General features: G+C 59.8%; 1 protein-coding gene across 1 annotated transcript; it reads right to left on the bottom strand.

Annotated features, from left to right (window-relative positions):
- Positions 1 to 785: 785 nt before the first annotated feature.
- Positions 786 to 6,376, bottom strand: ZNF696 (zinc finger protein 696). The gene is made up of 3 exons (XM_032415963.1): positions 6,343 to 6,376; positions 4,991 to 5,092; positions 786 to 2,442 (listed from the first exon to the last, which is right to left on the bottom strand). Exons 2-3 carry the CDS (start codon positions 5,022 to 5,024, stop codon positions 1,334 to 1,336), a joined length of 1,143 nt encoding a protein of 380 aa, XP_032271854.1. The 5' UTR covers positions 5,025 to 5,092; positions 6,343 to 6,376; the 3' UTR covers positions 786 to 1,333.
- Positions 6,377 to 13,178: the final 6,802 nt, after the last annotated feature.

Below are 13,178 nucleotides of genomic sequence, written 5' to 3'. Positions count from 1 at the left end.
CCAATCTCATGACCCTGAGATCATGACCTGAGCCCAATCAAAAGTCAGATGCTCAACCAACAGAGCCACCCAGGTGCCCTGAAAGTACAGGTATCTTGAATCACTGAATTCTACTCCAGAAACCAATACTTCACTGTATGTTAACTAAGTAAAATTTAAATTAAAAAAAAGAAAGTACAAGAATCTTACACGTCCTTTTCTTGTACTGCCTTTATGAGGCTGAGCAGTTCTGCAAGCTGCATACCCTGAAATGGGTGTGAAAACACAGCAGATCTGTGTTCTCTCCTCCTCCGGCTGAGCCCATGGTCTCCTCTGTAAACCGTCTTTCACACGCTCCCCTACGTATTCCACGGACACTCTTTGGTGGAGTATATTCTGCTTTGGCATGCTCTGTATCGAGGGCTGTGGTAAAACAATTCTGGCTACAGGAGCTCCTACTTGGAGGGAGACACATAAACACAGAGCTTTTATACAAAATAAAAAGTGACTCTTGCCTTTTAAAAAGCGCTATGGAGGGGCGCCTGGGTGGCTCAGTCATTATGCGTCTGCCTTCGGCTCAGGTCATGATCCCAGGGTTCTGGGATCGAGCCCCATGTAGGGCTCCCTGCTCGGCGGGGAGCCTGTTTCTCCCTCTCCCGCTCCCCCTGCTTGTGTTCCCTCTCTCGCTGTGTCTCTGTCAAATAAATAAAATCTTAAAAAAGAAAGTGCTATGGAACTAAGAAAACAACAACAATAAAAAGCGAAACAAAGAAATACTGATAAATCTCAAAAACATTAAGCAGAGGGAAAGAAGTCAGACATAAAAAGTATATGTTAAATCATTCTATTTACATAAGGTTCTAGAACAAGCAAAACTATAGTGACAGAAACGAGATCACTGGTTGCCTCTGAGGCTAAGGGGGCGATGGAGATAGTCTATTATCTTGATAGCATGGTGGTTCTAAAGGTCAAAACAGGTTATATTTGTCAAATCTCATAAAACCCAGCTCTTAAGATCATGCACTTCACTATACGTGAATTATACATCAGCAAAGTGTTAGGAATATGAAATTAGTTTCAGTGGATACACGTCCTCCTCAGATCTCCCTCCTTTGGGGAAGCCTGCATTCCCCACTATAAAGCAGCCTTCCCTCAGACTCCTCCTTCTCTTCTGACTGCTGGGTGGGGGGGCCATGGAGGCACTGGGGGCTTCCCCATGGCAAGAACTTAAAGCACCAGGCTGCTCCCTCATCCTCCTCATGCTGGTGGGATGAAGTACACAGCCCTCCAGGTGCAGCCAGAGTTTCATGGGTGCTGTGCCCACCGCGTCCTGGCCCGTTCACCCACGGGGGGCTCAGTCTGTGCCATGGACGCGCTGGTGCTGGATCAGGTGCGAGCTCAGGCGGAAGGTGCGGCCACACTCGGTGCAGCGGAAAGGCTTCTCCCCCGTGTGGACCCGCCGGTGCCGGAAGAAGCCCGACAGGGCCCTGAAGGCACGGCCACACTCCCCGCACGCGTAGGGCTTCTCCCCGGTGTGGATGCGCCGGTGCTCGCTGAGGAAGGAGCTGCGGCTGAAGGCGCGGCCACACTCGGGGCAGGCGTAGGGCTTCTCGCCCGTGTGCACTCGCCGGTGCTGGAGGAGGTTGGAGCTCTGGCTGAAGGCCTGGCCGCACTCTTGACATTCGTAGGGGCTCTCCCCGTGGTGGGTGCGCTGGTGCCGGGCCACGTTGGAGCTGTGGAGGAAGGCCTTCCCGCACTCGCTGCACGCATATGGCCTCTCGCCCGTGTGCGTCCTCTGGTGCTTGGCGGCATCCGACCGCTGACCGAAGGACTTGCCGCACTCAGCACATCCGTACGGCTTCTCTCCCGTGTGAATTCGCTGGTGCCTGACGAGGTTGAAGCTCTGGCTGAAGGCCCTCCCGCACTCCTTGCACACGTAGGGCTTCTCCCCGTGGTGGGTGCGCTGGTGCCGGACCACGTGCGAGCTGTGGATGAAGGCCCTCCCGCAGTCGCTGCACGCGTACGGCTTCTCCCCGGAGTGAATGCTCTGATGCTTCGCCGCGTCCGAATAGCATTTGAAGCTCCGGTCGCAGGTGCCACACTGATAAGGCCGCCCTTTGCGGGGGCCTCTCCCGCCTGCGGCAGAGCGTGTGTTCAGGGTGGCGTCTGACCGGGACCCGCTGCTCTCTAGGCCATTCTGCCCTCCAGCTTTCTCAGAAACAGCTGGCACCCTAGGGGAGTCTCTGGGCCTGTCTCCAGCCTCCTCACCCCCACAGCCGTCCGGAGGCCCCAGTGCCCAGGGAGGCCCCTGTAACGGGCCCAGCACTCTCTCTCCACAGCATGCCCCTTCTTCTTCCACAGCCTCCCGCTCTGGCGTTGGCTCCGTGCTCTGAGCCCCTCGCTCTGCCACTGAAGCGGCACAGCCAGGAGCCTGGCTGCCGCCTGATGCCTGTGCCAGGGGCGCTGGAAGAGAGGGTCAGAGACGTGTGACTGGAGGCCCAAGGGAGCTCGGAGGGCACACAGCCGCCAGAGTGGGCAGGGTGGTGGCCGGCGGGGTCACGGCAGCGCTGACAGTAACAGTGTGCCGCGAACACCTGTGCCGCTCCTGCCCAGCTCTCCCCGGCGCCCGGCGCCTCTGGTCCTTCCACTGGGACTCCAGGGTAGCCTAAGCCTCTACCCTCAGGCTCCGGAGAGCGGGAGACAGAAGCCCTGGCTCTGGGTGCCCCCGTGTGGCCTGGAAGGCAAAGAACACGGGCAGCGAGCCAGAGCGAGAGGAACACCAAAGCAGAGGTGCTGGGAGGCGCAGGGCTAGAGCGCCTGGTGGCACATGCCGCGGTCCCAGCTCACTTCTCCAACCCCGGACTCCCCAAGACAACTCTGGCCTTGACACCTCACCACAACCCACCAAACCCAAGCGGCCTCTCGTCCAGGCAAGTAAAAGAATCCTTCCTCGGACGGAAATCAGTGCCAAGAGTAAGCAACAGCCAGTGACCGGAGCCAGCCGGCTGGGCTGAGGGGCCTCCCAGTCCTGGCTGCTCGGTGGTGAGACCGCCGGTGGCCCCGGGCACAGACCACACACCCATTTAGGCAAATGGCTTTAGGGCTGTGGTCGCAAAGCAGAATGCCAGGCAGTTCTTGCCACGTTCAACCTCAAGGGTAGCTCCTGAGGGCCGAGCCTGCGGTCCTGGAGCACCGCTCAAGAACTGAGCCGGCCCAGGTGATACAGGTCCCTGCATGGGGGGACGGGGGGAGGCGGGGGGGGACGGGGGCAAGGCCAGTATTCCCCGGGGCGGGAGAGAGCAGGCCGGCACCCACAGCCACTTTCCATCGATTCCCTAACAAGGGGGCTGTCCAATTGAGCAACTGGAGATGGGGAGAGGCCCCGGGCACATGGCTAAGGGACAGGAGGCCCTCCGGGGAGGCCCAGTCTGCTCCTGGGGTTTGGTAGATGTAGAAGTTCAAGCAGCTCATAGGCCCTGGTTCTGAAGCCAGAGTTACTCAGAATTAAAATGGGGGAGGGGCACACACACCCTTTCCAGTTCCGGTGGGTCAGGCTTCAGGTCCTGTGAACTGCTTGCCTCCCGAGGCCATCCCGGGCACCAGCAGGCAGCGCTGTGTGTGTGGGTGGGGGGTCCTCTCAGTGATAACTTCCCAGGGCGCCCTGAGGAGCCCTAAACATGGAGCCCTTGTTCTCGACTGGGGCAGTTTTGCCCGCACGGCACATTTGGCTATGTGGGAAAACAGGTTTGGTTGTCACAACTGGGAGGGGTGGTACTGGCGTCTTGTGGGTGGAGGCCGGGGATGCTGAATATTCCAGAATGCCCAGGACACCCTTACAACGAGGAGTCTTCCATCCCAGAATGTCCAATGCTAGGGCTGAGAAACCCTGATGGAGGGAAGTCTTCCTAAAAGGTTAGAACTTGGCTTCTAACCAAGAAACTCAGCCCCCTCGCAAAGATGCTGGTCTCCCAACTGCCGTACATGGGCCCCATCGGGCCCCCACTGCTCTCACGCTCGCCGGTATCCTGCTTTCAGGCCACAGATCCCCTGACATGTGCTCGGGACCAGCAACCAAGGGACGGCTCTCTTCATTCCCTTTAAAATGTGTTTCGTTGTGACCGGTTTCTCTTCTACCACTCTGTGTATGTTGACATTTGCTAAAATTATTACTTAGTCCAAAACTGCAGGACTGTGAAGAGCCCCGTCTGGACCAGATCTGCCAGGATTAAGGTCAGTGGAGGGAGGGAGAGGCAAGTCCGGGACTTGAAGGGCAGCTTCACGGCAGGGCCCAAAGAAGGTGGACTCGGGGCAGCTGAATCACCTGACACGGGTTCTCTGACTTCAAGGGAGAACAGGTGCAGGTGTGTGGGGGGGTGCAGTATGTCCTGGCAGCCATGGCCATACTCCACCCAGGCTCCCGCTGCCGAACATGCGGCATCAGAGTATGATGGTGGAAGAGCCTGAGGCAGTGGGAGCGTCCGTGTGAGGGGAAGGCGGCCTTGTCCTGAGCACTGCTTGTCTCACACGGAAGTAACAGCAACAACAGTAAGCTGGATAGGAGTCCTCAGCTTCAACAACCCGCAAGCATGGCCTTAAATCTTCAGAATAGAGGGGGACCCAGAGCCTGGGAGGGCAGTGGGCGGGAGGCTAGCCAGACTTCCACTCATACTCTTCCGGGTCACCTAGTCTAAGCCCAGGCTAGCCGGGGTCCTGAGAAACAGGGCCAGAATTAATAGTCTCATTCTCAGAAGTCTCCAGGCCGGGGCGGGGCGGGGGGGGGAGGGGAGAAAGAGACAGGGGTGCAGAGCTTGGCCATGAGAGCAAAGGGATGGAACAGGGAGTGGTGAGGACAGCAGGCAGTAGGGGTGGGAGCCGTGTTAGGCAAAGAAGGGGACAGGGCAGTGCTGCCCGAGCCCAGCTACATCCCCTAGCAGCCAGGCAGGTGGGCTCCGGGAGCCCTGATTCCTAAGCTGTCCCCTCCTCCCTAACCCACTGGCTGTCCACCCCTCACCTGTGTGTGTGTCCATCAGGGTAGCCCTGTCCATGGTGTCTGGAGACCCAGGCCTGGGGCTCTCCTTGCTGTGCCTTGCAGAAGCACCAGGAGTGGGGACACCTGCTTGAGTAAGAAAGAAGGGGAGAAAGTGACAGGGAAGGTGGGGGTGAGCTCAGAGCCACTCCTGGGGACTCCACGGGCCTGTGTCTGCCGCTAGAAATCAAAGTCATGACCGAACAGACAAACCAGTAACTAGTGTTCCAGACGGTACCCCTGGGAATGTCATCTGGACCAGCTGGCTGCCCTGAGTCCTGCCCCCACCCCCCCCGCAGGCTGAGGACAGAGCTGGGCGTGGCCGCACCTGCCAGCTGCCTGTCGCGGGCTTGCTCCGTGACGAACAAGCCCAGCATCCCTGCTCAGGCCTCAAATGTCTGGAGACACATCTAGGGACGTAACATTTTTCTTGATAATTATGAAGATCTGACTATAAAAATATGAAACCAAAAAAATAAAAAATTATTTGAGTGACGCAGCTTTGGATTGAGGAATGATTTTGCTATGCTTAACACCAAAGGTAAAGTCTAACAGATTTAACTACACAAGGAAATTTAGTGTAAAAAAGAAAGAAATGAAAAACAAACCTGGGGGGCTTGGTGGTATGTTTATAACATGGATTCACATCCTTAAAACATAAAGACCACTACACGTTAACGAGAAAACATGACAAACTGGTAAAAGTCACCAAGTAACCCACAAAAGAACGCTGACAGGTGGCCAGTGTATTTTTTAATAGAAGTTCCTCATTTGTCCCGCCTCATTTGCAATTAAGAAAGATCATGTAGGAGGTCAGTTTTTACTCTTCAGGATGGTAACACCTTCCGGGCAAGGAGGTCGGGGAGACCGATGGGGCTGCGGGCAGCGGCTGGACCCACAGCCTCCGGGCACCGTCTCGCCCGCGGGGAGCCACCCGACACCGAGATCACGGTTGGCAGAGAGCTGCCTGTGCGGACGCGGCACCTCCAGCTTGTCTGAGAGCGAACCCCGGAAACCACATCGTCTCAACTAAAAAACAGGGCCTGTTAAAGTGAATGAAGCGACCCCTGGCGACCGTCAGTGACCGGGGAGGCTGTGCCGGGGCCGTCACACCGCTCCGGGGGGCTGTTCCCTGGCTGTCACACCGGGGTCGGGGGGGAACTGTCCCCAAGGCCTTCTCGCTGGTCAGGGGGAGACTCCCCTGAGGCTGTCACTCCCCACGGCGCACGGGCAGCTCTTTCGAAGCGAGAGCCCCGCATAAGCACACGTACCCGCGCCCAGACCCGGGCCCCACGTCGCCGCTCCCGCACGGCCCGCAGCAGGCCGCCACCACTCACCTGCAGTCCCGCCGTTCGCCGGAAGCGCCGCGGTCCCCAGCGCGGGGGCACGGCACTTCCGGCGACGCTCTAGGCCGCGGGAGGACTGTGCACCTGGCTGCCCAGGCGGCTGCGGCGCGGGCGCTTCCGGTGACGCTCTAGGCCGCGGGAGAGCTGTGCACTCCGCTGCTCCTCCGGTCGGCTCCCCAGCCTGGTGCTCCGGGCGCCCGCTCCGGTCGCGGCGTCTTCACGGACGGTTCCCGCTCCGGCTCGCCGGCCTCCCAGAGCCGCGACCCTCCCAAGTCTCTCCTCCTTCGCCTCCAGCCAGGCCCGGTGGGGTCAGGGGCCGCGGGATGAACGAACAAGCCGACTAAGGCCGTGCAGGTGGAGAAGGGTGGGGGCGCCCTGGGGGAGGAGGTGGGCCGAATCCGGGGAGCCGTGGGCAGAGGGGACCGGGGCAGGGATGTGGGGAAACCTCCTTCAGGGACAGGGGCCGCGAGCGTCCGCGCCGGGAGGGAGCCCCGCAGCTGCCCGCTTCCCGGCGGCTCCTGCTGCCGCGCGCACCTCGCGCCTCTCCCTCCCGGCGCGCGGCCCCGCTCGGCTGCAGGGACCACCCGCGCCCGGGCTCCCGCACCGCTGGTCTTCAGTGCCCGCCCGCTTAGGGGCCCGAGGACCCGGGGGAGGCCCCGAGGACCAGCCGTGCGGGCTCTAGGCTGCGTGCGAGACCGAAATCAGACGCGAGCCAGAGAAGGTGGGAACGCCGTGTGGAGTGGTGTAAGTGAAGGACAAGAGCGGCCGCCGCGTCTGGGAGACTGGGGGGTGGGGGCAGTGAGTGTCATCGTCACTTGGGGTCGGGTACTGCTCCTTGGGGAGTCCAGGGTAAGGTCCTGCCAAAGGCGAGTGCGGGGTGAACAACAGGTGTTATTCCATAAATCATCAAAGATCATCAAAGGCAGGGGTTGGATGCCACCGTCAGCCGAGGTTGGTTTGAAGCTCATTTCCTGGGACATGGTTGGGATCCGGCTCTTCCCAGGTGTTAACCAGGTGTTGGGGGCCTAGGACAGAACTCAGAGAATGATTAACTTTCCTGCTTCCCGCTTGGAGTGGGAACAGAGCTTCTTTGGCTTATATGGACCATGGGCCTAGCAGAAAGACAGCAGAGATGTAGCCTTTAAAAAATGATGTCCCTTGGGCGCCTGGGTGGCTCAGTCGGTTAAGCGTCTGCCTTCGGCTCAGGTCATGATCCTGGAGTCCCAGGATGGAGTCCCGCATCGGGCTCCCTGCTCAGTGGGGAGTCTGCTTGTCCCTCTGACCCTCCCCCCTCTCGTGCTTTCTCTCTCTCACTTTCTCAAATAAATAGATAAAATCTTTAAAAATAAATAAAAATTTTTAGGGGCGCCTGGGTGGCTCAGATGGTTAAGCGTCTGCCTTCGGCTCAGGTCATGATCCCAGGGTCCTGGGATCGAGTCCCACATCGGGCTCCCTGCTCCTTGGGAGCCTGCTTCTCCCTCTGCCTCTCTCTCTCTCTGTGTCTCTCATGAATAAATAAATAAAAATCTTTAAAAAATAATAATAATAAATAAATAAAAAATAAAAATAAATAAAAATTTTTAAAAAATGATGTCCCCTTAGCTTCCTTACCTTTATGATCTCAGTTTGTTTGGGTCAGGAGTCTGGGCACAGCCTAGTCACGTCTGTGTTTGGGTCTCTCCCAGGGTACGGTGAAGGTGTGGGTGGGGACTGGTCTCTCCTGAGGCTCCAAGGGGGAGCAGCTCCTCCCAAGCTCACTTCGTTGTTGGCAGGATTCAGTTCCTGAGGGTGGGACTTAGCAGGAGCTCTCTGGCGTCTCTCCCACATTAGCTGGGGATGCAGGCTTTCCCACGTGCACTGCATTCTTGGGTTTCTCGACAGAATGGACGCTCTCATGTTTCATCGCTGCCGAGAAACCTTTACAGCATCTGCGACAGGTATGCGTCACGGGGCTTGGGTCTTGAACGGCATGTCCCCAAGGCACGTACAGTTGTCTCTCCGTGCCCCAGGTGCTTTTTCCTGTCAGTGACTTCTGTGGCCTCTCTTCAGCTCCCCGTTCAGACATGCTTACAGAAACCCCAGAGCTCGGAGGGCCCCTTGAAACGTCCACCTGCTCCCTGACAGTGATTCTCTCTACAAGATTCTCCTACGGAAGTCTCTTGCTCTGGTGTCCGTCCTGTGTCCTTAACCCCACTCACCCAACAGAAGCACAGGTGGTGAGTGGCCCGTGATGCTGGGCAGGAAGAGGGGCATCATCACAGCTGGGCTGGGCCATCAGTGGTGGACATGGAGGACACTGGCTATCCAGAAGCTAGGAGCTCCGTGCCATCTGCTGTGCCCAGTGCGCCCTCACCCTGATCAGCCCGGCGCTGGCTTGTCACCCCTCCGCCTCCCCCACCACCCCTCGAGCTCCCAACTGTGGGACTGTTGTCATTCCCCGAACATGCCAGGCCTGCTCCTGCCCCTCTCTCAGCTTGGGCTCCTTCTGCGGCCCAGCCTGGAAAGCTCCACCTGTGCTGTCCACACACTCGTTCCCTTTCCTCGTCACTGGACACTGGTCCTACGTCTCCACGGAATACTGCAATGAGGTGTCCACCACGTCCATCGGCTCGTCGCTGGCTGGGGATAATTTTGATCACGTGGTCAAAATGTCATCTGGGTTTGCCACTGTGTGGTTGCTCTTTTCCCTTTGCAACTAGTAAACCGTCCTTGAGGAGAATGGTCACACTGCGGAGCCATGAGGACACGTGGCCGCTGGACTGGGGGGGTGGGGAAGCACTGCAGTGACGGCCATGGACACACACAGAGTTGGAGGCGGTGACTGTCCCGTGGCTTCGTGAGAGAACGCCCCAGTGTAGGAAGCACACAGCAAGGCATTAGGAGACCCAGGGATTTGGTGTTTGCAAACCATCTAAGAAGGTCTAGGAGGAAAGGATTTGTATAGATATAAACAAATTCGAAGAGTACACTTCTGCCATGTGGTGAGAACTAGTGTGACGTCTTTCTATTTGTCTCTGTTTTCCAAATTTTCGACAAAATAGTTTGCTTATATAATAGGAAAAATGGGTTTGGGTCCACCTCCTGTCTTGCATGAACTGCTCTGACAACCAGGAGCCAGAAGAGGGCTCTTTCATTGCCGGCTAGAGCAGTGACTCCATCTGGGCAGCACATTATTTTTCTTTTCCAGCAGGTTCTGGGGTGCATCTTAGGGGGCCAATTGTTTGCTTCTGCTCGGGACCCCTTCCCTCATGCATTCCCGCAAGAGCACGCCTTTCCTTCTGGGGAGTGCTGCTCTCCCTCTGTTCCCCTACATCATTTTGGAGCCCGAGGCCACACAGGGCCCTGCAGAGATGAGAGGTGGAAAGGTGACAGGGAGACCTGGTCACTGCAAGGTTCTGGTCCCCACCAGGAAACCTGGATTCCCTGGGTTGCTGAAGCAGCACTTGACCCTGTGGGCTGCCCCTGGTCCTTCCAAGCCTCTGTGTGCCCCAGACGGCGCCGAGGAGTTCCTGTTGCTCACATTTGCTTTGGCAGTGGTCCCCTTGACTTCAACGGTCCAGGCCCTGGGCCCCCAAGACCGGGCAAGTGCCTGGAGGAGCGGAGGGGCGTCAGTCGGGCGAGGCAGGTGCGGAGGGGATGAGGGCCAGAGTCACACCGACTGGCCTGCAGCACCAGCCATGCATGTGGTCTGTCCCTCCACTAATGCAGCCTGTCTGTAGCCCCTCGCTGTGTCTGTCGCCTCTTCTAGTAGTAAGGACCCTGAGAAACAGAGACTACTTTGCTGAGGAGGAAGTGGGGGTTTCCTGAGGACGGAGCTGGCACATGGAAAAAGGAAGTGACATGCCTCACTGGGTCAGGATAAGCCTGCCTACTTCTGTGCTGACAGACCAGCACCAATCTCTGTGGCTGGAAACCACACACGTCCAGTTCATTGCCAGTTGGCGGGCTCTGCTCCATTGACCTTCCTCATTCCCGGGCTGGGCTGAGAGAACTGCTGCTCACTAGGCAGAGGGCAGAAAGAATTTGGAGAAAGCCTGCTGGCTCTTCATGGTTCCCTTTTATTGCAAGACATAGGCAGAGCCTGAGGAAAAAGATGACGGTCAAGACCACAGAGGACAGGCCTGGCTGGTGGTCAGCAGTGGGGCCGGGAGGGAATGAGCCCAGGCCGTCTGAATCCCCCCGCGCCCCCCGCCAGAACAGTTACCTCTTCTGGTCCCAAAGGAGCTTCAGAATGCAAGTGAGGGCGGAAGGGAGAGCACAGGCCGCGCGCCCCAGAAGCTTCCTCAGTACCCTGCAGCCCACCCCCTTCCCGCCTCTGGCCTCCCCCATGCCCTCCAGGCCCCGGCCCCCTCTGGAGCCTCTCCGTCAATCCCCAAGGGCAGCCTGCCAGCCCACCCTCCGCATCCTGTGTGCTGAGGCTTTTTCACGGCAACTGGCATCCGTTTTTAACACCCACCGCATACTGCATTACTTATTTCTAATGATAAAAAACACGTAAAAGTTAAAACATTTTAAAAGGAGGATCTCGAAGGAGAAATAGAGTTTTCCCTCCGCATCCCAGGGGGATACTTCGGGTATTCTGGAGGACTGCTCCTCCCACAAGCGACATTCCCAACAGCAAGTCCGGCCTCCCGCTCGCGAGCCTTGGCTCCCACGGCCTGGAGGACAGTCCACCCCCCGCCCCCCCTCGATCCTGCTGGACAGTCCATCCCCGCCCTCGCCCCTCCCCCCGCGCTCCCCAGGCCTTGTGCGCTGGCTCTGTCCCCCTCGATCCTGATGGACAGTCCACCCCCGCCCCCGCGATCCGAGCACTGCGACGGGAACGGGCTGCGCGACCCTGCCCTTGCTCCCGCGCTCCCCACGGCCCGGGGCGAGCTGCCAAGGAGCGGACCAGTCTGTGTCGGGGGGCAAGGACCCGGACCAGAAGCCCGCAAACTTTATGTAGGGGGCCGGACAGTACAGACGATTTGCGTAATAACCTTTCGTAAGAATCCGTTGTTAATGTGAAGACCGTGGGCGTCCGACGGCTGCACGAAAGCGGGGCGCGAGCTGCGGTCTGGGGCTCGGCCCGGGGCTGCCGTGGGGGTGTCCGCGCCGCCCTCGGGCCCTGCGCGTCCCCGCGTGTCTGTCCACGGCAGGCCGCCCGGGCTCCCTGGGCGCTGTGGACGCGCTGGCGCCGGGTCGGGGACGGGCTGCGGCGGGAGGCTCGCCGCTGTGGGACGGCGGGTGCTGCGTGAAGAGCGAGCTGTGCACCGAGGCTTTCCCGCGGTCGCACGGCTTCGCGCCGGTGCTTCACCACGTCCGGCCTGCGGCCAAAAACCCTCCCGCCCGCAGCGCCCTCAGCGCCCTCAGCGGCCTGGGGAGGCCGCTCCCCGCCGGGAGGCTTCCGGGGCTGGAGCGCGAGGGCCCCGCTCCGGGCGGCCTTGCCGGGCTCGGCCTGGCGGATTGCTGGCTCGCCCAGCTGGGTCTCCCCACACCTGCTGGATTCCGGGTGGCCCCTCCAGCTGGGGTCACAGCTAGGGCGTCTCCCGCCTGTCCAGTCTTCCTGGTGGGTCACCGGGCTCACGGCGAGGCTGCCTTTGCCTCTGGGCTCGTGTTCATGGTTCCTGTCCTCCCTGGGGGCAGCCCCACCAGCCCCTGGGCACCCCCATGGCTTCTGCAGGACCCAGCAGGTCCTTGGCCCAGTGGCCCGGCCTTAGGAGCTCTGCGCCCCCCCCCCCCCCCCCCGCAGACACCTGGGGCTCTGTCTCCTCCAGGGTTTCCTGCAGGAGAAAGTGCTTCTCGTTCTGGGGTGCGTGCAAATGTCACCAGACTCTGAGCCACAGCATGGAGAGACTTTGGGGACAGCAACATTGTCTCCTTAGAGCCAGTGGTGAGGGAAAAAGGAAGCAAGGACAGATGCCCGGGGTGGGAAGGAGTGTGTGTGTGTGGGGGGGGGGTTCGCAGGATTGAGGTGAGCGGGGAGGCCAGGCCAGAGGCAGGCTGTGAGAAGGGCCCAGGGCCGGGTGGCAGGGCAGCCGTGACGCCGCGGGGACACGGGAAAGGGCTGGCGATGTGCACCTGGAATGTCCTCACGCCCACACGTAAGCCAGAGCAGCTTTAGCGCCCGGGGGGTTTGGACTCGCCTCGGATGCGCCTCACCTGGGAGGCTCAGGAGCTGCAAGTGCGGGTCCCTCAGGGCGGTGGTGAGAAGAACCGGCAAGTTGCAAGTTAGCAGGTGTAGCGTGCTCTCGCCGAAAAGCTGCGCGAAGCAGAAAGGAGAGCCGGCTCCCACGACCGCGCCGAGGCTGCTCTGGGCGCTGGCCTCCCCGCGGAGGGACCGCGGCACCCTGCGTCGCACCGGAAGGACGCGCCCTGCAGCTGGTGTTTGGTGGGGCTCTCGCCCTCTCGGTGCTGGTGCGACAGAGCAGCGTCACTGAGAGTATCTCAGATCTGCTTACTTTTCCTCAAAACAAACCAGGACTTCTGGTCAAAGAGAACTGCGTAGGGGCCTGTCACTTACTTCTTTCCCCCAAACTACTGAAAACAGAGAGATTATGGAGAATGGCGAGCGGCGAGGTGAGCCCCGCAGCACGGCCTGGGCGGCCCCACCTCCGACCGCTCCAGCTGCACCGCCCGCGGACCGAACACTGACCCGGAGCTGCGGCCTCTGCACCGGGGGCCCCGTCTGAGGCCGCGCGGCCGGCCAGCACTTGGACCGCTGCCGGGAGAGGCCCCAGGCATGGCCACCTGCCCGGGTTTCTGCCCTCCGCATCTCAGAGGACACATGCACCGAGAGGGCTGGCCGGGCGACACCCCGGGGGCCCTCCAGTGGGAAATCCCAGTTC

Source organism: Phoca vitulina, unplaced genomic scaffold, assembly GCF_004348235.1.
Source record: "Phoca vitulina isolate PV1807 unplaced genomic scaffold, GSC_HSeal_1.0 scaffold18, whole genome shotgun sequence".
NCBI lineage: Eukaryota > Metazoa > Chordata > Mammalia > Carnivora > Phocidae > Phoca > Phoca vitulina.
The sequence above is the reverse complement of the archived record's forward strand: the minus strand, read 5'-3'. Positions and strand labels throughout refer to the sequence as shown.